This window comes from Somniosus microcephalus, chromosome 5 (genome assembly GCF_052327205.1).
Source record: "Somniosus microcephalus isolate GS21.2 chromosome 5, FLI_Smic_1.0, whole genome shotgun sequence".
Taxonomy (NCBI): domain Eukaryota; kingdom Metazoa; phylum Chordata; class Chondrichthyes; order Squaliformes; family Somniosidae; genus Somniosus; species Somniosus microcephalus.
Genome location: NC_140991.1, coordinates 181,261,679 through 181,283,642, shown reverse-complemented (window position 1 = coordinate 181,283,642; position 21,964 = coordinate 181,261,679). Strand labels below are relative to the sequence as shown.

General features: G+C 44.6%; 1 protein-coding gene across 1 annotated transcript; it reads right to left on the bottom strand.

Moving 5' to 3' along the window:
• Positions 1-7,115: 7,115 nt before the first annotated feature.
• LOC147117460 (interleukin-6-like) lies at positions 7,116-13,337 on the bottom strand. Its single transcript, XM_085987139.1, has 3 exons — positions 13,229-13,337; positions 9,475-9,621; positions 7,116-7,569 (listed from the first exon to the last, which is right to left on the bottom strand). Exons 1-3 carry the CDS (start codon positions 13,322-13,324, stop codon positions 7,387-7,389), a joined length of 426 nt encoding a protein of 141 aa, XP_085843265.1. The 5' UTR covers positions 13,325-13,337; the 3' UTR covers positions 7,116-7,386.
• Positions 13,338-21,964: the final 8,627 nt, after the last annotated feature.

The window sequence follows — 21,964 nt, the reverse complement described above, 5'->3', positions numbered from 1 at the left end:
GTGAGCAGAAATGAGATGTTTGTTGCATTGGAGAATGCAGCAGCCATCTGTCATCTCTGCCGGTGAGATGCGAGACTCTCCGCATCCTCAACGTTTGAAGCCTGCAGGAAGAAACAAAGGTAAGTAAACATTTTCTATCACTTTCCACTCACCTCACATACTCACCTCTCCACACTTGCACCCATCACTTACCTTCACAGCGCAGACCCACTGCTCGCCTCAGTGACCCTGGCGGGGTTCGCAGTCTTCGGGAAGCCCGCACTTGTGTGGGTAAAATGGGGACCTGGCGCGGGTCGACTACCCACCTCCCGGGAAGATGGCACGGAGGCGGGTGGGGGTGGGGTGGGCACCTGCTCCCAGATTCTGCCATTTTCCCGGCAGTCCCACCTCCAAACCTGCCTCCCCAGGGCTGGTAAGATCACGCCCTATGATTCTATGATTACAGGCACTCCTGACAGGTGAGCGCGTCAGGAGTGTAATTTTGACTTCAATAGAATGGAAAATCGGGTGTGGTGTATAATGGGAAACTACTTCGATTATCACCCATTTTACACCATCTCCTAAAGTTAAAGTGAACCCCTTAATGTTCAATCTCTACTAATCTTGAAGAGTTTTGTGATTTTTCTCCTCCTCCACTCTTTGCCCCCCTCCTGTGGTACCTCCTGAAAACCTGCCCCAAGGGTTAGCATTTTGTGGCGTGGGTAAGCAGACGAGATAAGTGGTTGGTGAAAGTAGCAGCCCTTAGTCATACATAGTATGTGAGGATGAGATTTGAGTGAGAAGGGAATGAGGGAAAGAAGGCCAAAGCCCTGCGGGATCTTTCCTCGAGCCTTTCCAGAGGGCACACCCATGATGTGCCTCTTGCCCACAATAGGCAATGGGAGATTTAATAGAGGTGTTCAAAATCATGAAGGGTTTTAATAGAGCAAATAAGGAGAAACTGTTTCCAGTGGTAAAAGGGTAACCAGAGGACACAGATTTAAGGTAATCGGCAAAAACACCAGGGGAGATAAGGAGAATTTTTATTTTACCAGACTGATACCTGGGATGGCAGGAATGACGTATGAGGAGAGACTGGGTCGATTGGGCTTATATTCCCTGGAGTTTAGAAGAATGAGAGGGGATCTCATTGAAACTTATAAAATTCTAACAGGACTAGACAGACTAGATGTAGGAAGGATGTTCCTGATGGTCGGGGAGTCCAGAACCAGGGGTCACAGTCTAAGGATAAGGGGTAAGCCATTTACGACAGAGATGAGGAGGAATTTCTTCACCCAGAGAGTGGTGAACCTATGGAATTCTCTACCACAAAAGGCAGTTAAGGCCAATTCATTAAATATATTCAAGAAGGAGTTAGATATATTTCTTAAGGCTAAAGGGATCAAGGGATATGGGGAGAAAGCAGGGATAGGGTACTGAATTTGGATGATCAGCCATGCTCTCATTAAATGGCGGAGCAGGCTCGAGGGGCCGAATGGCCGACTCCTGCTCCTATCTCCTATGTTTCTATGTTTACGCAGTGAGATGTTATGTTCTGGAATGCACTGCCTGAAAGGGTGGTAGAAGCAGATTCAATAGTAACTTTCAGAAAGGACGTGGATAAATACTTGAAGGGAAAAAATTGCAGGGCTATGGGGAAAGGGCAGGGAAGTGGCACTAAATGGATAACTCTTGCAAAGAGCTGGCACAAGCATGATGGGCCAAATGGCCTCCTCTGTGCTGTATCATTCTATGGTTCTGTGATTCTAATGTCCATGACGTTCTCTTCCAGTGTGGACAGGACGTGTATGGATGATGGCCTGCCTTCTGTTGCAGTCTGCTCCCTGTTATTGTGCGCCAGTTTCTCCTGTGAGAAAGAAGGGAACGTGTTAGTATTAACTTGGTGAGATATTTTGAGGACATACATGTCAGGCTAAGATAGTGTTGCTGGTGTGTTAAAGATCACACTGGTGTGAGGAGGTGAGGGAAGTAATATTGAGGACAGTAGCAGTTGTAGAGTGTAGCAGTAGCAGCTGAAGGAGGTAGAGTAAAGTGTGCTGCAGTGATTGGGGAAGTGTGGTGGGAAGCGGGGATGGGAAGGGTTGAGTGTTGGGACTACAGGTAATGCAGGGCTAAGCAGAGAGTATTGAGAGATATGAGTTAGGAGTCTTGCCTTAGTAGCCCTTGTGAACTTTTTTCTGCATTTCAGCCAAGTCCTTGGAAAATGCTTCTGGCGCTGACCTTCTCTGCCACCTCTGCCCACTGTTGTTAGGAAGCTACTGATGTGCCTCAATAATTCCGAGACTCGATGTTAGCGAAACAAAACAAGGCTTTTATTAACTTAGAAGGTAACACGCAGTGGAGAGAGGTATCTTCCATCTGGAGGTCTGCAGTACTGGATATGAGGCCAGACTGAGCTTGCTTACATAGGGGCCAGGTATGGGCGGAGCCCTACACACAATACATTACAATATACAATACAATGGTGAGGAGACGGAACTGAGGTAAGGGAACTGAAACCTGAAACCAACCACAGTCACAGGCAGTGATGAATGGAATATTTCATCACAGCTACCCAGAATACCTTCTTGCCACTGGTTGGAAAGGTGAGGCGCCTCCACCTACTGACCTTTTCCACCAGCAGCTCCAAGGCAGTTTCTGAAAAGCTCGGAGCCTTACCAATATCTCTTCTGCTAATTGTAGCCACAGTGCAGCTACCCTATAAGAGGTGCTAACTGAAGCCAGTGACGTCTGATTTCTCGCCACCCACCGATCCCACCCCCCACTGTTACGCGAGCTGCCAGTGAAGAGTGCCAGTAGCACTGACAGCTTGTTTATTTCATGCTAAACAGGCATTGGGACCAATTTAGTGCGGTCCCTGAACCCACGTGAACAGTCGCACGATCAGAGAACGCCAACCAGTTCACCCCCGTTTTTGGGCGATAACGAATTTAGACCCATGAATGTATTCTTTTTGAATATCAGAGATACTGTTGTTATACTTAAAAAAAAACAGCATCATGTAATGCTGGGCCAACTTTCAGTGGTGAAAGCCTACCTCTGCTTTCTTTGTGCCATACATGGCCTATGTCTTGGACTTGATCTAATAGTATGTGATTTGTGAACTTCAGCTATGACCTTCACTCTGTTGGATCGACGGAGGTCCACATATACGGCATCGCACCATAATAGCCTTTATACTCCTGCTCTCCATCTTTGTATTTTCTAAGTTCCAGTCCTACTCTTTCTTTCTCCTGGTGTTTATATTTTAGTACTCTTCTCTGTATGTGTGTAGTTTTTTTTTGTGTTGCCGCTTCCTTTTAACTCCTACTTTCAATGTTTCTTTGTTTTACTACAGTTCTGCTATTTGTTTTTAGCCTCTTTCAGTGTTTGTGGTTTTTCTTAACTGTTGATGTAGCTATATTTTTACTTCCCACTATGTAAGTTTTTCTTAGCATCTCTGAATGTTTCTCTTTTTAACCACATCTCTGGTGTTTCTGTTTCTTTTAGTCTCACTCCTGGTCTGGTATTTCTTGCATTTATATAGAGCCTTTCATGTGCTCAGGATATCTCAAAGTGCTTCACAGCCAATGGAGAACTTTTGAAGTATAGTGACTGTTGTAATGTAGGCAATGCAGCAGCCAATTTGCACACAGCAAGATCCCACACACAGCAATCAGGTAAATGAGCAGATAATCTGTTTTGCTGATATATGTTGGCCAGGACACTGGCAGAACTCTCCTGCTGTGCTTTGAATAGTGCCACGGGATTTCCTATATCCATCTGAGCAGGAAGACAGGACCTCAGTTTAACATCTCATCTGAAAGATCGCACCTCCGACAATGCAGCGTACTGGACTGAAGTGTCAGCTTGTATTATGTGTTCATGTCTCTGGAATAGGGCTTACAGCTACAAACTTTTCACTCAGAGGCAAGAGTACTACCACTGAGTCAAGGCAGATTGCTTTGCTGAACAGCTCCATTCAGTCTGCAAGCGTGACCCTGAGCTTCCGGTCGCTTGCCATTTTAATTTTCTGTCCCACTCCCACTCTGACCTCTCTGCCCTCAGCCTCCTACACTGTTCCAATGAAGCTCAAGGGAAGACCGGGGAACAGCACCTCATCTTTCGATTGGGCACCTTACAGCCTTCCAGACTCAACTTCGAGTTCAACAGATCATAACCCCATTTTCTTTGGACAGCAGGTGCTGGTAATGATTCTGCTGTTCATTTAATCTCCTGCCTTCCACCCTATCACAGACCTTTCCTTTTGTCCTTTCCTCCCCTCCACCTTCCACTTTCTGTACTTGCTTAAAACCTGTTCAAACTGTAGATCTGATGAAAGGTCACAGACCTGTTACGTTAACTCTGTTTCTCTCTCCTCAGATGCTGCCTGACCTGAGTATTTCCATCATTTTCTGTTCATATGTATCTATGTTGGGCTTCCCAACCTCTCTTGACCTGCTACCCCTGGCCCTGTGGTCCTGCTTGCCGTACCAGTCATTTAACCTATTTCCTTGTCTCCCTAGCCTCTCCTGGGCTTAACCCACTGCTCCTGGCCCTACTCCCCTCCCCTATGTACTTCCAATGGCCTCCTTAATTTTTTTTCCAGGACAGCCTTTTAGTTTTTTCTTTACTCCTCCACTTGGTTCCCAGCCATAGAATCATAGAAAGTTACAGCGCGGAAGGAGGCCATTTTGGCCCATTGTGTCCGCGCTGGCCAACAAAGAGCTATCCAGCCTAATCCCACTTCCCAGCTCTTGGTCCGTAGCCCTGCAGGTTACAGCATCCCAAGTGCACATCCAAGTATTTTTTAAACATGATTAGGGTTCCTGCCTCTACCACCCTTTCAGGCAGTGAGTTCCAGACCCCCACAACCCTCTGGGTGAAGAAATTTCCCCACAAATCCCCTCTAAACCTTCCACCAATTACTTTAAATCTGTGCCCCCTGGTTTTTGATCCCTCCGCTAAGGGAAATAGGTCCTTTCTATCCACTTTATCTAGGCCCCTCATAATTTTATACACCTCAGTAAGGTCTCCCCTCAGCCTCCTCTGTTCCAAGGAAAACAAATCCAGCCTATCCAGTCTTTCCTCATAGCTAAGATTCTCTACTCCCGGCAACATCCTTGTAAACCTCCTCTGTACCCTCTCTAGTGCAATCACATCTTTCCTGTAATGTGGTGACCAGGACTGCACGCAGTACTCTAGCTGAGGCTTAACTAGTGTTTTATACAGTTGAAGCATAACCCCCTGCTCTTGTATTCTATGCCACGGCTATAAAGGCAAGCATTCTGTATGCCTTCTTAACTACCTTATCTACTTGGCCTGCTACCTTCAGGGATCTGTGGACATGCACGGCAAGGACCCTTTGTTCCTTTACACTACTCTGTGTCCTACCATTTAATGTGTATTCGCTTTCCTTGTTAGCCCTCCCCAAATGCATTACCTCACACTTCTCTGGATTGAATTCCATTTGCCACTGTTCTGCCCACCTGACCAATTTATTGATATCCTCCTGCAGTCTATAGCTTCTTTCTTCAGTATCAACCACACAGCCGATTTTAGTATCATCTGCAAACTTCTTAATCATACCCCCTATATTCAAATCAAGATCATTGATATATACCACAAAAAGCAAGGGACCTAGTACTGAGCCCTGTGGAACCCCACTGGAAACAGCCTTCCAGTCACAAAAACACCCATCAACCATTACCCTCTGCTTCCTGCCTCCGATCCAGTTTTGAATCTAACTTGACACTTTGCCCTGGATCCCATGGGCTTTTAACTTCGTGACCAGTCTGCCATGTGGAACCTTATCAAAAGCCTTGCTAAAGTCCATATACACTACATCAAACACACTACCCTTGTCTACCCTCCTTGTTACCTCCTCAAAAAATTCAATCAAGTTTGTCAGACACGACCTTCCCTTAACAAATCTATGCTGATTATCCTTGATTAATCCGTGTCTTTCTAAATGAAAATTTATCCTGTCCTTCAGAATTCTTTCCAATAATTTTCCCACCACCGAGGTTAGGCTGACTGGCTTGTAATTACTCAGTCTATCTTTTTCTCCCTTTTTAAACAAGGGTACCACATTAGCAGTCCTCCAGTACCACACCTGAAGCCAGAGAGGATTGGAAAATGATGGTCAGGGCCTCTGCTTTTTCCTCTTTTGCTTCGCTTAACAGCCTGGGATACATTTCATCTGGGCCTGGGAATTTATCCACTTTTAAATCTGCTAAACCGCTTAATACCGCCTCTCTCACTATGTTTATTTCATCTAATATTTCACACTCCTCCTCCCTGATTGCAATGTTGGCCCGTTATTTGTAAAGTAGAAACATGCTTAAAATAACCAGAATGCATAATTTTTAATGTAAAGATTCAGTTTTTTTCTAGGGGAGCATGCCCTTGAACCCCCACCCCCCACCTTGAAATGCACCATTGATTCTGTGTCATTAACATTTGGATTTTCTATTCAGATTTTCATGTACTTATATTTATCATTCCTCCCGTACAAGGGAAATAATGTTGTTTGTACTTAGTACAAAGTTGTGTAACTACTTGTTTTCATGTGTCAGCTTTTTTAATGCTGTTCATCAGATTCTACTACTTTTCTAGATTAGCATGTACATGTTATCAAAGAACTTGCATTTCTGTAGAAAGATCAAGGTCTGAAGATCAAGACACAGTAGTCTTGGAATCACAGATCACCCTTGGGCCAGGCCACAAGTTCTCACATGGAAACTTGGATGAAGCACTTCAAGTTTGGTGGGACTGGCAGTTGAAGAAGTTGAGGTGGGGAACAGATTTTCTAGGTTGGCGCTTGGATACCCAATGGGAGGCTTGGTGTGGAGTAACTGATTCTTCTATTTTGAGTAATTTTTATGAGCTCTTCTGACTGCAGACAGTTGGGGTCTGGAGCTGTCTCCTTAAGCAGCTAACTGGGTGATGACATCACCATAAATCCATTGCACCTATTTTTAATCGGATTCCCAAATTGCTACAACATACTCTTTCCACAGATGATTTTGACAAATAGCACATGAAGAACAGCAAGATAGTAGAAACAAATTTGAAATACCATATAATAATTTATTGAAGTTTGTTTACTTTCAATTACAGCAGCAGTACAAACATATGTAATTTGGTAGATTTGGGCCAAGTACAGTTACAAAACTGGATTCTGACTCAGCAACACTAAATTGATAGTTATGGTAAATAAATAAATATTAAATTAAAATATTATAAATAGCCAAATGTGCATTACTATTTTCAGTCTCATAGAACTGAACTTAAAACCAAAACTGCTGGTTCTGAATATAGAACAACATTGTTATCTACTATAAAAGTAGATCTCATTCAAGAATTCATGTGAACTAGAACGTTCATACAGTGTTGTTATTGCTATCATAATGAAACAACTGTAGGGGTTAATTTCATGAATCGAATGGCTCGAACAGTACTCTCCATGAAAAGAGCAAAGTTACTAAGAATCACGTGAATTGCCACTTGCTTATCCCAGTCTTCAGAAGACTGGTAAGCCTCTTCGTTACTTTTATCCTGTTGAGCAATACGTTCACGAATCTTGCTCTATTTAAAAAAAGGAGAAAAAAAACAAGATTTAGAGTGCATTTTATTTGTTATTCTGAAACTACAGTACGTTAAAGCAAAATATTGGGGGGGTAGAATTTCCTTGGAGTTCTCTTGATCTCCTGCTGTAATTTTGCCAGAAGATTGGAGGAAACCCCTGAGAAATGCTGAAAATGGACGCTTACGATGGGCCTGAATTTGCAGTCGGAGGCTTCCCGCGAATGCCTCCGAACTGCAAGAAAAGTACAAACCTATCTGATGGTCCCGGAGGTTCGTAGACTCGTGCTCCTGAGCCTCTACACATATGGCTGCATAAAGGCCCACGTATCCTAGGGGCACACGCGGTTCGCAAGTGCCCCTGGGATCAAGTGGGATGGCCCAACCAATCAGAAAGGGTGATCCCCATTATGCTTATGGCGATTGCATTTACGTACGGAATCCCCATAAGCATGAATAGTAATCCCCTAAAAAACACAATTACACACCAGTTAAATAAAAATAAATCATTACATGTTCAAAATTAACTAAAATACAATTAAATTAAACATTTAAAACAAAAATTTAATTTTTTGAAAAATAAATGTAAACGTTTTAAAGGGGCTAAAAATAACCTATAAGTTAAAAGTTTTTTTTATGTTTAATTTTTTAAAATTATTTAAATATTTATTTAAACTCTTATGCTGGTAAAAGAAGGCCTTATGCCTGCTTTTACCAGGCGTAAGAGTTTCACAGGCATTCGCTGTGCAGTAGTTGGGAAAATAGCCCAACTCTCCGCCAGCGAATGTTCATTTCCCGAGGTTGCGGAGGATCTGTCAAGCTGAATTGACAGATCGCAAGTTCCGGGCTTTTGTGCATGTGCAGCACATGCGTAAACCTGGAACTTGCAGGGCACTAATAGGTGCGTACGCGGTCATAGGCCCTGTAAAATCCTGGCTGTTTTTTCTCTGGGGTTTCTGCTGATGACCGCTGAAGTTACGGCAGGGGATAGGGAGAAACCCACAGAAATTCTATTCTCTGAAGATTTATAGAGCTCTGATTGCTGCCCTGAGATTGTAAATTAGTAACTTACAATTAAAGACCATAAATGAAAGGTAGAACAATGCTCTGGTTTAGGTAATAACAATTAAAATACATAACCTGTGGGTTGCATGCGGAATTCATATGGTATAGTTTTTCTTCCATTTGAAATTTACACAGCTAAACGTTTCCCAAAACTGTAACAGCAATCATGAAGAGTGCATTTTTAAGCATCTAAAACATTGTATCATTACCCCTGGGCAGATGTGACTGTCTTGAAGGAGTTTCATATTTATCCATTAATGTTGATCAAATAAGTAAACTCCTAAGAGAAAGCTGTCTGAGGAGATAGGTTAATCCATTACTTCACTGATCATCGTACTGCTGTTATGATTAGTTTATACATTAATATAGAAACATAGGAATATACAGGATTGGAAAAGACCAGTGGCTGGCCCTGAAGTTCAGAAGTATGTGCTGTACTATCTCTTAAATGGCTTATTTAATCAAAAATTATCCCGCTCTCTCTTAGATTTGCTAATGCTATGTGTCTCCACTGGCGCCTTGGGCAATCTGTTCTACACATTCACTACCCTCTGTGTAAAATAATTAAATCTAATAGTTAAACCGATGCATTTAAGGGGAAGCTGGATAAACACATGAGGGAGAAAGGAATAGAAGGTTATACTGATGGGGTTAGATGAAGAGGGACAGAAGGAGGCTCATGTGGAGCATAAACAATGGCATAGACCAATTGGGCCAAATGGCCTGTTTCTGTGCTGTACATTCTATGTAATTCTGTGTAAATCTAAATTGTCTGTTCACTCTCCCTCGTCTGACCCTGAGTCCATGCCCCACATTAGTCTGTGTCTTCAAGACAATTGTTACCTCCAGTGGGAGTAAGTCAATCAAAATCTTTGTGCTGCTCAGCATTGCTTCCACTTGTGGTTTATCATCCTTAATCCATTGACTCACAAATAACAGGTACTTTTTGTATTCCTGAAATCCTTTGACAATCTTGGACAAACATTTTTTCTGCAAGGAACATAAATTTGCAACATAATTTCAATATTTTGTATATAATATAAAACCATTTTATGAATATGTTTCAGATTCTAGAAAGAACGATCTTACATTTATATAGCACCCTTCACAACCAATGAAGTGCTTTTGAAGTGTAGTCACTGTTGTAATGTAGGAAATGTGGCAGCCAATTTGCACACAGCAAGCTCCCACAAACAGCAGAGATAAACAACCAACTAATCGATTTTACTGAAGTTGGTTTGGGGGTAAATGCTAGCCAGGAAACTGGGAGAACTCCTTTGCTCTTCCTCAAAAGGTGCCATGGGATCTATCACATCCACCTGAGAGGGCAAGCAGGGCCTCAGTTAAAATTGGGAAGCCAGCACCTCCAACAGTGCAGCATTCTCTCAGTACTGCACTGGAGTGTCAGCCTAGAATAAATGCTCAAGTCTCTGGAGTGGGGCTTGAGCCAACAATCTTCTAACTCTGACGCAAGAGTGTTACCACTGAGCCAAGGATGACACCTTTAAGTTATTTAACAGATTTGTTTCTTTTTTGTGCAGAGGCAAATTTTAATTTAATGCCTGTGATTATGAAAAGTAACCCTTCCATTAATTTTTATCTAAAAGTTATTAGTCTTGAATATTCCAATATATTTCAACCTGCTGTAAAATTAAGCATCACTGTTCTATTCAATACCTCCACTGTATTAGTTACCTATTAGAAGAAGTAATCCAATTTTAAACTGCAATTACTTTTGACCTGTTCCAGATAGGCATGGAGATTCCGCTAGGGGCACAATCGGCAAAATGCACCCATAATGCTGCGTTGGTTTTGGTGAGGTGAAGTTATGTTGAGGTTTCTGCACAAACTCATTAGCATAAGCCTGAATGTATAATCTCCCATAAATCAGCGCAATCAAGCAGCATAATGGAGCATAATCAATATGTGACTGGGGCCAATGGGTCTTCAAAGTGTTGGGTGAGGTCATATAAAAGCCAAGGGAAAAAAAAATCCCTTTAGAGTGATGCTGAAGATCACAAGGTAAGGTAATCACTTTTTTCTCTGTCCTGTAGCTGCAATTGATTGCTGGTCACAGCTATCTTTAATTACTGCAGCAGAGCAGGACACACCTGTGTGACATCAACTGACTGCTGGACACAGGTCTGATGTACTTAGGGCAGATAAAGTGACTAAATTTAAACTAATTTAAAGTAATTACTACAGCAGCAGCAGAAACAGACCCAGACCGGTGGGCACCGCGGGGACTGGAGTGCATAATTGGATTGAACAACCAAATTTAAATTTGATTTGTTAAGATTTATTTAAAGATTTTTTTAGTGGTTTAGTTACAGTTTATTTGTTCATTTATTTGGTCTTACCAAAAGAGGAGAAACAGACCCAGGTCCTCTTTTTATTTGAACCCCCCAAAAAAACCAATTAGACTGCAAATAAACAAAAGTACAACTAAATCTTAACAAATCAAATTAAAATTTGGTTTAAACAGACCCAGGTCAGGCTTCAATTGACTGCAGAGCAGGCTATTAAAACTGGATGAATGTGAACATCTGGCATTGCTAAATCTGGTTCTGGGAATGAGGTGGGGCAAGTGGAGCAAGCGTCAGTAGGGGAACATTTAGGGAACAGTGATCATAGTATCATAAGATTTAGATAAGCTATGGAAAAGGACAGGGAGCAATCTAGAGTAAAAAAACTTAATTGGAGGAAGGCCAATTTCAGTGGGTTGCCAATGGATCTGGCCTGGGTAAATTGGAATCAAAGATTGGCAGGCAAAACTGTAACTGAACAATGGGCTGACTTTAAAGAGGAGATGGTTCGGGTACACTCCCATGAGGGGGGAAAGGTAGGGTAACCAAAGTCAGAGCTCCCCAGATGATGAAGGAGATAGAGTAAGATGAATCAGAAAAAAAGAGTGCATATGACAGATGTCAGGTTGAGAATACAAGTGAGAATCAGGCTGAATATAGAAAGTTCAGAGGGAAAGTGAAAAAGAAAATAAGAGGGGAAAAGAGAGAGTATGAGAATATATTGGCAGCTAACATAAAAGGGAGTTCAAAAGTCTTTTATAGGCATATAAATAGTAAATGGGTAGTAAGAGGAGGGGTGGGGCTGATTAGGGACCAAAATGGAAACCTATGCATGGAGACAGAGGGCATAGCTGAGGTACTAATTGAATACTTTGCATACTTTGCATCTGTCTTTACCAAGGAAGAAGATGCTGCCAAAGTCATAATGAAAGAGGAGGAACTGGAGATACTAGATGGAATAAAAATTGATAAAGTGGAGGTACTAGAAAGGCTGGCTGTACTTAAAGTAGCTAAGTCACCAGGATCGGATGGGATGCTTCCTAGGATGCTGAGGGAAGTAAAGGTGGAAATTGCAGAGGCACTGGCCATAATCTTCCAATCCTCCTTAGATACAAGAGTGGTACCAGAGGACTGGAGAATTGCAAATGTTACACCCTTGTTTCAAAAAAGGGTGTATGGATAAACCCAGCAACTACAAGCCAGTTAGTTTAACCTCGGTAGTGGGGAAGCTTTTAGAAATGGTGATAGAGGTGTTCAAAATCATGATGGGTTTAGACAGAGTAGATAGAGAGAAACTATCCCCATTGGCAGAAGGATCGAGAACCAGAGGACACAGATTTAAGGTGATTGGCAAAAGAACCAAAGGCAACATGAGGAAAAACATTTTTAGGCAGCCAGTGATTAGGATCTGGAATGCACTGCCTGAAAGGGTGATGGAGGGAGAGTCAATCAAGGCTTTCTAAAGGGAATTGGATAAGTAGCTGAAGGGGAGGGGGAGTGGGACTGGCTGAGGTGCTCTTGCAGAGAGCTGGCACGGGCTGAATGGTTACAGCTCAGAAGGAGCCATTCTATGCGCCCGAGAATCTGGGCTCAATGTGATGAACATCCCAGAACTATAGTCTTTAACACTACCAATTATGATAACAATCGTAATTAGTGGAGATGAACATTTTCATTGGCATATGACAAACTAAAATTCTTTATATAAATTATCAATATATAAACCACTGATAGCTCAAAAATAGCCCCTGAGGCTGTCTGTTGCTCTGTGGTTGATTATTTCTTGCTCCCTCTGCGATTCTGTATAAATTGTTTATAAATAGTTTTTCTTCAACAAAAAAAAGCCCTAACAAAAGCTCATTGAATTGCCACAAGGGTTTGCCCAAAGTGCGGCTACAACTTCAATGAGAGATTGGCGGAATCCCCAAAGAGATTGAGTAATCGGCTGTTTTCAGCTCTTTACCTTGTTTCTTCAGGGGGTTCTGCTGATCTCGGTTGAAGTCACGGCAGACCATCAGGTCAACTCTTGCAGAAACTCAGGGTTCTTGTCTTTCTTCACTTTTTTGCAAATATTCTTTAACGTATTTTTGGATAGGAGCAATCGGTAGATCAAAATGAATAGCCTGTTGTCATTTTTACTGGTATTGCACTAATGTTGATGCAAGTCTACCTTTTCACTGAAGGTAAAGGCGGAAGAGGATGTAATGCGCCATTTCAGCAGCACAGATATGGAGAGCTGGCTCTGCAGGCTGCTTCAGGGAGCAAAGCATACATTTACTTAAATGCCTCACCTTCTGGAAACCCCTCTTGAAACATTTATCCTTCTTTCGAATCTGGGGCAGCTCCATCTTGTACATCGTCAGTGAATTGGTATCCCCATCACACATGGAAAAATAGTTACACAACTGAAAAAAAAATCGCATTTTATTAATCTAATTAAAAAGTCCTCCTGTGGACTTTTCTTCTCTGACGTTACCATTGGTGTAGCACTGCATGGGGGATGGGGTATTCTCCAAAGAGCAGGACCTGGAACAGATCCATCACGGTCCTAGCCTGACTGACTAACTAGCCAGAGTACCGGAGCTCAGCATTAAGACCGCACATCATTCTCCCTCAGTGACTCAAAAATAACTCTTTACCCTTAGCTATGAATTTTTATTTAACGACTTAATCTTAAATGCTGGGAAAAATGACATCCTTTTATTTTATTCTGCGACTCTCAGCTCACCATTATTGCCAATGTTGCCTTGCCTTGGTTATCCTGTGATTTGGGTGACTGCGGTGATCTCTGGGCACTGCAGATCCCCAGGAGCAGGCTAACCATGACAGCTCCCATATAGCATTTCTCTCAAACACATATAAAGAATGTCAACAAGGTGATAAAATAGATGCAGATGAGGAAGGCCATTCAGCGCATCCACCCAGAAAGCCCAATCTTCCTGGCATCCAACTGTTACTTAAATTATTGGTGGGTTTAAACTGGACAGTCATTATTATCCTAATGAGGTAATAAAATAAACATGTCAACAATAAATTGGAAAGTAATATTAAATAATATGAAGCCTGTCTTTTTTCTTCTACAGAGCCACTTGCAGCTTATTAATAAAGTTCATGTAAGTTTTTATTTGTAAGTTTTGTCCACTCACCTGTCGTTTGCGCTGTTCGGTGGCAATATCCTGGATAAACAGAGCCAAGGGTTCAAGATTCAAATCTCCAGCAACGGTGGGTGTTTCAGTCGTTCCGGAGAAGTCCTCAGACTCTCCCGAAGATTCAGGGAGCGGGGAGACGGCAACTTGAGACATCAAGACGGCTGTCACCCACAGTGACAACAGCAGGACAGGCTGGCAGAGATCTGGAAGAGAAAGACAAGAAGGGCGGTCAGTAGCGGTTTCCCCAGAGCCAAGGGCCAGCGGCAGAGCTCAGAGAGCGAGAGTTTGTACTAACAGTGCGGCGAGGGCATGCTGAGGGTCGCAGGGTCTGTCAACCGGATCGTCTGTACGGAGCTGTCTTGGGGACGAGTGTTGAGACCTTTGTTGATACTTGGGCACCAGTGCCGCCTATTTATTGTCCAGGTTCAGCCATTGGCTTTCCCGGTGGAAACCCCTACAACATCTACCCTCTCGTGCACAAGGCTATGCGTAGAAACAGTATCGAAGTCAAAAATCTATATATATATTTAAATTTTCTAAAGCGCAAGCAATCTTTCCATGGTCAGATTTTTTTTCAACTTTTCTCTTGAGGTAATAAAGGAAATTACCAAAAGACAGGATTCCCCATATCATAGCGAAAGTGCTGCCTCATAAAAACCTCTTTAAAGTTAAAAAAAACCATTTACAGTAACCCCTATTTCCCATGTCTTTCAACAATTTAAGAAAGGGAGCGGGTTATCAAATTCTTTATCACAAATGCTTGTACTATATCACAATTAAATGTATCCAGATCTTACCCAAGCTGTTATCACTCCCAGACTGGATTTATCCAATGCCCTCGTTGCCTGCTTCCCATCCTCCATAAACTAAATCTTGTCCAAAATTCAGGACGTTATCCCTTCCCACAGAAAGTCCCAATTTGCCTGTAAGATGAGTGAATGCTAAATCCCACATAATATGGAATAATATTGGCCGCGATTTTCCCATTGATGGCGGGTTGGGCGCAGGTCCTCTTTTTATTTGAACCCAAAAAAAAACAATTCGACTGTAAATAAACAAAAGTTCAACTAAATCTTAACAAATCAAATTAAAATTTGGTTTTCCGAATTGATGATGCACTCCAGTCCCCGCGGCGCCCACCGGTCGCAGAAATACTCATACCGCGTGCTCCATCTCCAGGGCCACCCGGGCGCGAACATGGCCGCGGAAGAGAGGCAGGCAATCTGGCTGTTGGGCGCGGGTCAGGTGGATGGCGGGTTCTGATCCCGCCGCCGCTTTCAGCCAGTAAAAATTTGAGATTTTGCCCTAATTGGGCAATTGAGTCCCTGCGTGTGCGCGCCCCTGTCCAGTTAGTGTTTTGGGTCTGGAACTCCCCTCTGCTGAAGTCTGTGAGCCAGCTGCATTTAAGGGGCCCATGCAGCCTTGGTTTATTTTCTCATTATTTGCTGCTGGATTTCCTTGCTACAACTGCTGCCGTGACTACCTCAAGGGCCAAGGCCTCCCCCCGATTTGGCGAAGACTCCCTCCATGCTCTTGTGGAGGGAGTCAGAGGGCGCAGGAAGGTACTCTTCCCATCTGGCTGCAAATTGCTCAGTATGTGAGCTCAAGATCCATGTGCCCTCGAACCTGGGTGCAGTGCAGAAAAAGATTCAATGACCTGGTCTGCTTAGGAAAAGTGAGTATAACATCACACTTGGCCTCAATCTGCTCCCCATCTCATCACCAGATGCAGGAAGAGCAGACTGTTGCCGAGCCCTCAGGCTCACAAACCCAGAGGACGCCCGCCAAAGGTGTCGAAGCAGGAGCAGCATGAAAGTGAACAAGGGGCCTCCACATCTGCTGAAGCCACAGGGGAAACACCACGGAGAAGCACACGTAAGAGGAAGATAAAGCACAATTAGTCACATGGGTAGTCACTTGGGTGTTCTGTTGTGTTGTGTTTAATTTTTGCCATTGTTACCCTTTTGTGCATTGAATAAACAGAATTGATGGCAAACAGTTGAAGTTCTGGCCTAAGTGATCTGGGAAATGGGAAGTTGCACATTGAGGGCTCAGGGCGACTTGCATTTGTAATGATGGTGGTGAGAGTGATAGAAACCCACAGGTTCTTGTCCATTGTCTATGGTGTGATAAGAAGGTGCCAGCCACATGTGTTTGATTCGTCTACCTAAGTGAATCTGGCAAAGATTAGTGCATCCTTTGCATCCCGGTCAGCAATGTGCTCGCGTGCTGCTGCAGCTTGCTCATCCGCCTCCACAAGGTCTTCTTCTTCTTCCTCTTCCTCCTCCTTCTCCTCATCTGAGGAGACTATGCGCTGAGCCACTTGTTCCTCAGGCAGCTGCAAACCATGATGCTGTGTGATGTTGTGTTGTGCAGTGCACAGCAGACCACAATGATTCTGGAGACCCTGGCTGCTGATTACTGTAGGGCTCCACCTGATCTGTCACGGCATCTGAAATGCATTTTGAGCAAGCAGATTGTTTGCTCAATGATAGCTCTGGTGGAAATGTGGCTGGCATTGTAGTGCTCCTCTGCTTCGTTCGATGGCCTCAATGGCGTCATCAGCCACATCTTCAGGGGATAGGCCTTGTCTCCAAGTAGCCATCCAGATAGTTGTGTTGGCGGATTGAAGAGCGGAGGCACAGTAGACTGGCGCAGGATGAACAAAATGTCCTTCCTGTGGTTACATACCAGCTGCACGTTAAGGGAGTGGAAGCCCTTGCGGTTGACAAATACAGTTGGGTTGTGATGGGGTGCCCTAATGGCCACATGTGTGCAGTCTATGATGCCCTGCAGCCTTGGCAAGCCTGCCATATTTACAAAGCCAACCACACGCGCGGTTACACTTGCTTCATCCGTGGAGAAGTGGATGTAATTGTACGCCTTTGCAGAGGGCATCGGTAACCTGCGTGATGCAAGTGTGTGCGGCTGACTGGGAGATGCCGCTGATGTCTGCTGATGAGCCCTGGAAGGACCCTGAAGCAAAGAAATTGAGGGTGGTGGTGACTTTGACAGCCACTGGTAAGGAGTGTCCACCCACTCCTCTGGGCTCCAGGTGTTGGTGCAGCATTGCGCAGATGTCCGCGACTACCTCTCGCGAAAGTCTCAGCCTCCTTTGGCATTGCTGCTCAGGCATGTTGAGGAAGCTCATCCTCGGCCTGTAAACCCTATGTTGGGGGTATCTCCTGTGGCGACGTGCAGCCCTGCGCTGATGCCTTCTGCCCTGTGCACCATCAGGTGGGTGAGGAGGAGGTTGGCACTCCTGTTGTTGGTGCTGCTGTTTTTCCTGGTTCTACTGCTGCCGCGGCTGCTGTTCCTCCGAATCTGAGGACCAGGATGGAAGGAAATAAATGGTTCCCATGCTACAGGCAGATATCTCAATTGAGAACCTGCAAAAAGTTTTCAAAGACCTGAAAAAACAAAGTTCTGCCATCTGCAACTGAGCCTTGTTGAGAGCTCTGTTTTTATATTGGAACTGCAGCTGTGAAGAAGGCAGCCACTTGTAAACCTGACACAATCAGCTGGCGTGGTTTGGGAACGGCATGGAACAGGCAGAAAAAGTGGTAAAATCTAAAACCGCTGTCAAAATAGCATTATCCAGACAGTTAACTGCCTTAAGGGCCTATCCCACCGCTTGGTGGCGGGACCAATCGGGAGTCTGGGAGACCGCCTTTGGGAAATTTGCACGGAGGCAGGTTGACGGTGGGATTGGAACCCGCTGTCAATTTTTGCGATTTTACCACCTGACCCATCTCCAAACCCACTCTCTGAGCGTTGGCAAAATCATGGCCATTGTATCCAACATTTCAAAATGTAGGTCCCGAAATTCTATCAGCCCAATTACAGCACTTGTGCACCCACTGATCCTATCCAGCCATAATTTTCTGGGTCAGCTCATTTTAATATCCATTGGCGGTTCTTCAGTCTCCTGTAAACAGGTGTTTAGAAATGAGAGTGCAGTCTTTGAAAAGCCAAGGCTGGCTGAAGATTGCAGCAGTAGGCTGGGCCAGCAGAAGTTATGTAGGGGCGTGCTTGGATCAGTCAATTGACTGTCAGGTGGCGGTACTGGATGTGTGATTTTATGCCACTTTTAAAGAATGTCTTCCAGCGGAGAATGTGGCATAGCTAAAGAATAGTTGAGGACATTGCTCGGGACAGGAAAGAAGGGCACACAGGTTTAAAGAGGCCGGCCTACAAACCCTGCTGGATGAGATTCAGCAAAGGAGAGAGAGAAAGAGAAAGAGAGAAAGAATGCTGGGTCTTCATTAGAGGAAATCACAATAAAGTGTGTACTGTGCTGTATTGTGGCCCTCCGCTTGCCACAACATTTCTGCAACTACCCTCAAGCGCACCTTAACCTTCATCTTTGATGTCCTTGTCCCCATTAAAACCATTACTTACTCTCATCCTGGTTGTTCCCCCTGGTACGGCCCCCATCTTCCTCCCTTAATTCCAAGGGACGCAGACTTGAAAATTATACTGGACAACTGATTTAGCCATGCATTGCCAGATCTGCCTGAACCACATAACGCACTATCAGGTCCTGCTCTTCTCTGCCAAAACTGCTCACTATTTAAGGATCATCCTGGAATGCAAAGATAACCCTCAGCTTCTCTTCACTACAAACTGTCTTTTTAAAAACCCTCTCCCCTGCCCCCTCCACCCTCGCCTCCAAAAGCAAGCGCAAGAAGCTCATGGACTTCTTTGTCACTAAAATTGAGACCATCCATTCAGCTGTCTCTGTCACTTTCATCCCTTCCCCTAGCCCACCAGGCCAAACTTCCTCTAAGGTTTTTCCCTACCCTAGCCCGGAACTCGCATTTTTCTTTAGTTTCTCTCCTATCTCCCCTCATGTCCTCTCTGAGCTCATCTTGTCCATGAGACCCACCTCCTGCTTCCTTGACCCTATTCCCACCAAACTTCAAACTACCCAACTTCCCTTCCTTGCCCCATGTTAACTGATATTGTTAATGGTTCCCTTTCCTCAGGTACTGTCCCCCTCCCCTTCAAATCTGCTCTCAACATCTCCCCCTCGTCAAAAAACCCATCCTTGACCTTGCAAACTACCGCCCCATCACCAACCTCCCATTCCCCTCCAAAGTCCTTGAACATGTTGTTGCCTGCCAAATCTGTGCCCACCTTTCCTGCGACTCCATGTTTGAAACCCTCCAATCAGGTTTCCGCCCCTGTCACAGCACTGAAACGGCCTTAATCAAAGTCACAAATGACGTCCTATGGGATTGTGAACAATGTAAAATATCCCTCCTTATCTTTCTCGACCTGTCTGCAGCCTTCGGCATGGTTGACCACACCATCCTCCTCCAATGCCTCTCCTCTGATGTCCAGCTGGAGACTGCCCTCACCTGGTTCCATTGTTATCTATCCAATCATAGTTAGAGAATCACCTGCAATGGCTTCTCTTCCTGCTCCCGCACCGTTACCTCTGGAGTTCTCCAAGGATTTATCCTTGCCTCCTCCTCTACCTCACCACCACCACTCTCGACCCCTCCACGGCCTTAGATTTGTCATACTGCTTGTCCAACATCCTGTATTGCATGAGCAGAAATTTCCTCCAATTAATTTCTGGGAAGACCAAAGCCATTGGCCGGAATCTTTACTTTGGACTCAGGGCGGATGCATGTGGGCCGCATAGCGAGTCGCCATCCCAAGGTTTTCAACAGCGCGTTCTGCACTGCGCATTTAACTCCATTACATCAATTGAAACAGACATGTGGGTTTCCTGGCCAATTAAATGGAGCGGGTCTGATGACTTCACCAATGACTCATTTTCAGCTCGGATACTTAAAGGAGCCTTGCACACATCCCAGCTGAAGGTTGTTGGAGGAGGCATAAATATGGTTGGGCGAGGTGGCTATTGGTCTATGTCGCAGAGATTTGTGTGGGTGCAAGCAAACATGGAGTCACAGTGACAGAAGGCTGCGCCCAGGTTCTCAGATGCCTCCCTGGAAGTTGTGGTCCAGGGAGTCAGAGCACACAGGGAGGGTCCTATCCCCTGGTAATGGCAGGAAGAGACCAGCCAGAGAAACCAAGAGGGCATGGCTGGAGATCGCCCAAGAAGTGAACAGCAGGTGTGTTGTCAGTCGCTCCTTGATTCAATGCCGGTAGAGATTTAATGATCTCACGAGGTCAGAAAAGATGAGTACAATCCCACATTCAACTACATCCTGATGTGTGTGTCACCCCAATCCCATCACTCTGCCTTCCCAAACCTACTCCTGCAAGTCACTCCTCACACCAACCTACCTTTCAGGTGCACCCATCCCTCTCTGTCTATGCACCTACTCACATCCCCATTTGACTAACCACTGCTGACACTCACCCTCATCCTAATGCAATCCTACAAAGTAATGCCAAAGAAGGAGGCCATTTGGCAATGTCATGCCACTCCCTCATAGTCACCCTCTACAGATGTAGCCCATCCATCCCTTACACACATTCCATCATTCTCACTCAAAGTTCTCCTCTTTCCCTCCTTGCAGGAGAAGAGAGCGCAGCTCAGAAGAGAAAGAGAGAGAACCGAGGTGGCCCTCCAATATATACAAATTTGATGCCTGCAGAGGAGGATGCTTTTGAAATAAGTGGTGTGACTGAGCTGATGGTGGTGGGAGACGGAGAGAGTGGGACCTCCCAGCAACCTGGTGACAGAATTAAATATCCCACATGACATACAACAAGTCACTCATGGTGACTGATGTCAGCAGCCAGTGAAATGTCATCATGTGCATAATGGTAACTTTACACATTCTTATCATAAGAGGTCTAATTCATGTCTTTACTCTCCCACAGGTCCATCAAGTGCCCCCCGCCACTGTCCAGCCAGAGGAGGAAGACGACTCCTCAGAGGAAGCTCCACTCTCTGAGGGTGCACCATCACCAGATCCATGTGCACCCAGCACCAGCACAGATATGCACACGTTGGTGGGTCCAGCGAGACATAGAGTAGTGTTGTCACCTGAGGTCTCACACATCACAAGTGAGCAAGAGTGGATGGTGGAGACAGGGACAGCAGCGGAGAGTCCTCGTCGGAGGGCGCAGGATGCTCCAAGCTCTGCTCAGCTGGATGCAGATGCTGAACCTCAGGGGTCATCGACAAAGAGGATGATCTTGGAGGAGTAGCAACATATGCGTGAGGATCTGGCATCTTTTCCAGCTGTGATGTGTGCGATTATCCAGAAGGCTTTCGATTCTATTTGGCACGACGGTCTATTCTTGAAACTTATTGAAAGTGGTGTAGGGGGAAAAACATATGATGTAATTAAATCAATGTATACAAACAATAAATGTGCAGTTAAAATTGGAGACAAACAAACAAAATACTTCTCACAGGGGCGTGGCGCGGCGTGGCGCAGGGCTCGCCCATCTCACCGACACTCTTTAATATTTACATAAATGAATTGGCAAAACTACTTGAACAATCTACAGCACCTGGCCTCGCCCTGTATGACCCCAAGGTTAAATTCCTCCTCTATGCAGATGACCTGGTTCTGCTCTCACCAACTGAGGAGGGTCTACAGCAGAACCTGGATCTGCTAGAGTCGTTCTGTCAGACCTGGGCCATGACAATAAACCCCCCAAAAACCAAAGTTCTTGTGTTCCAGCAAAGATCCAGACATCAGGGACCCAGAATAAATTTCACACTAGGAACAACTAAAATTGAACAAACTACAAACCACACATACTTAGGCTTAAAAATCAGTTCTACGGGAAATTTTCAACTGGCTGTGAATGAACTGAAAGAGAAAGCAAAAAGGGCTTTCTGTGCCATTAAAAAGTCAATCCAAATAGAAATCCCAATTGGCATTTGGCTCAAAATTTTTAAATCAGTAATTGAACCAATTGCACTCTATGGCAGTGAGG

What these genes read in the sequence shown, in the direction of transcription:
- LOC147117460 (XM_085987139.1), bottom strand. Translation starts at nt 13,324, where the DNA reads ATGTGTGATGGGGATACCAATTCACTGACGATGTACAAGATGGAGCTG. An exon ending in TCAAGAGGGGTTTCCAGAAG is followed by an intron (nt 9,622 to 13,228) that starts GTGAGGCATTTA and finishes TGTTCCTTGCAG; the next exon opens with AAAAAATGTTTGTCCAAGAT. An exon ending in TTGACTTACTCCCACTGGAG is followed by an intron (nt 7,570 to 9,474) that starts GTAACAATTGTC and finishes TTTTTTAAATAG; the next exon opens with AGCAAGATTCGTGAACGTAT.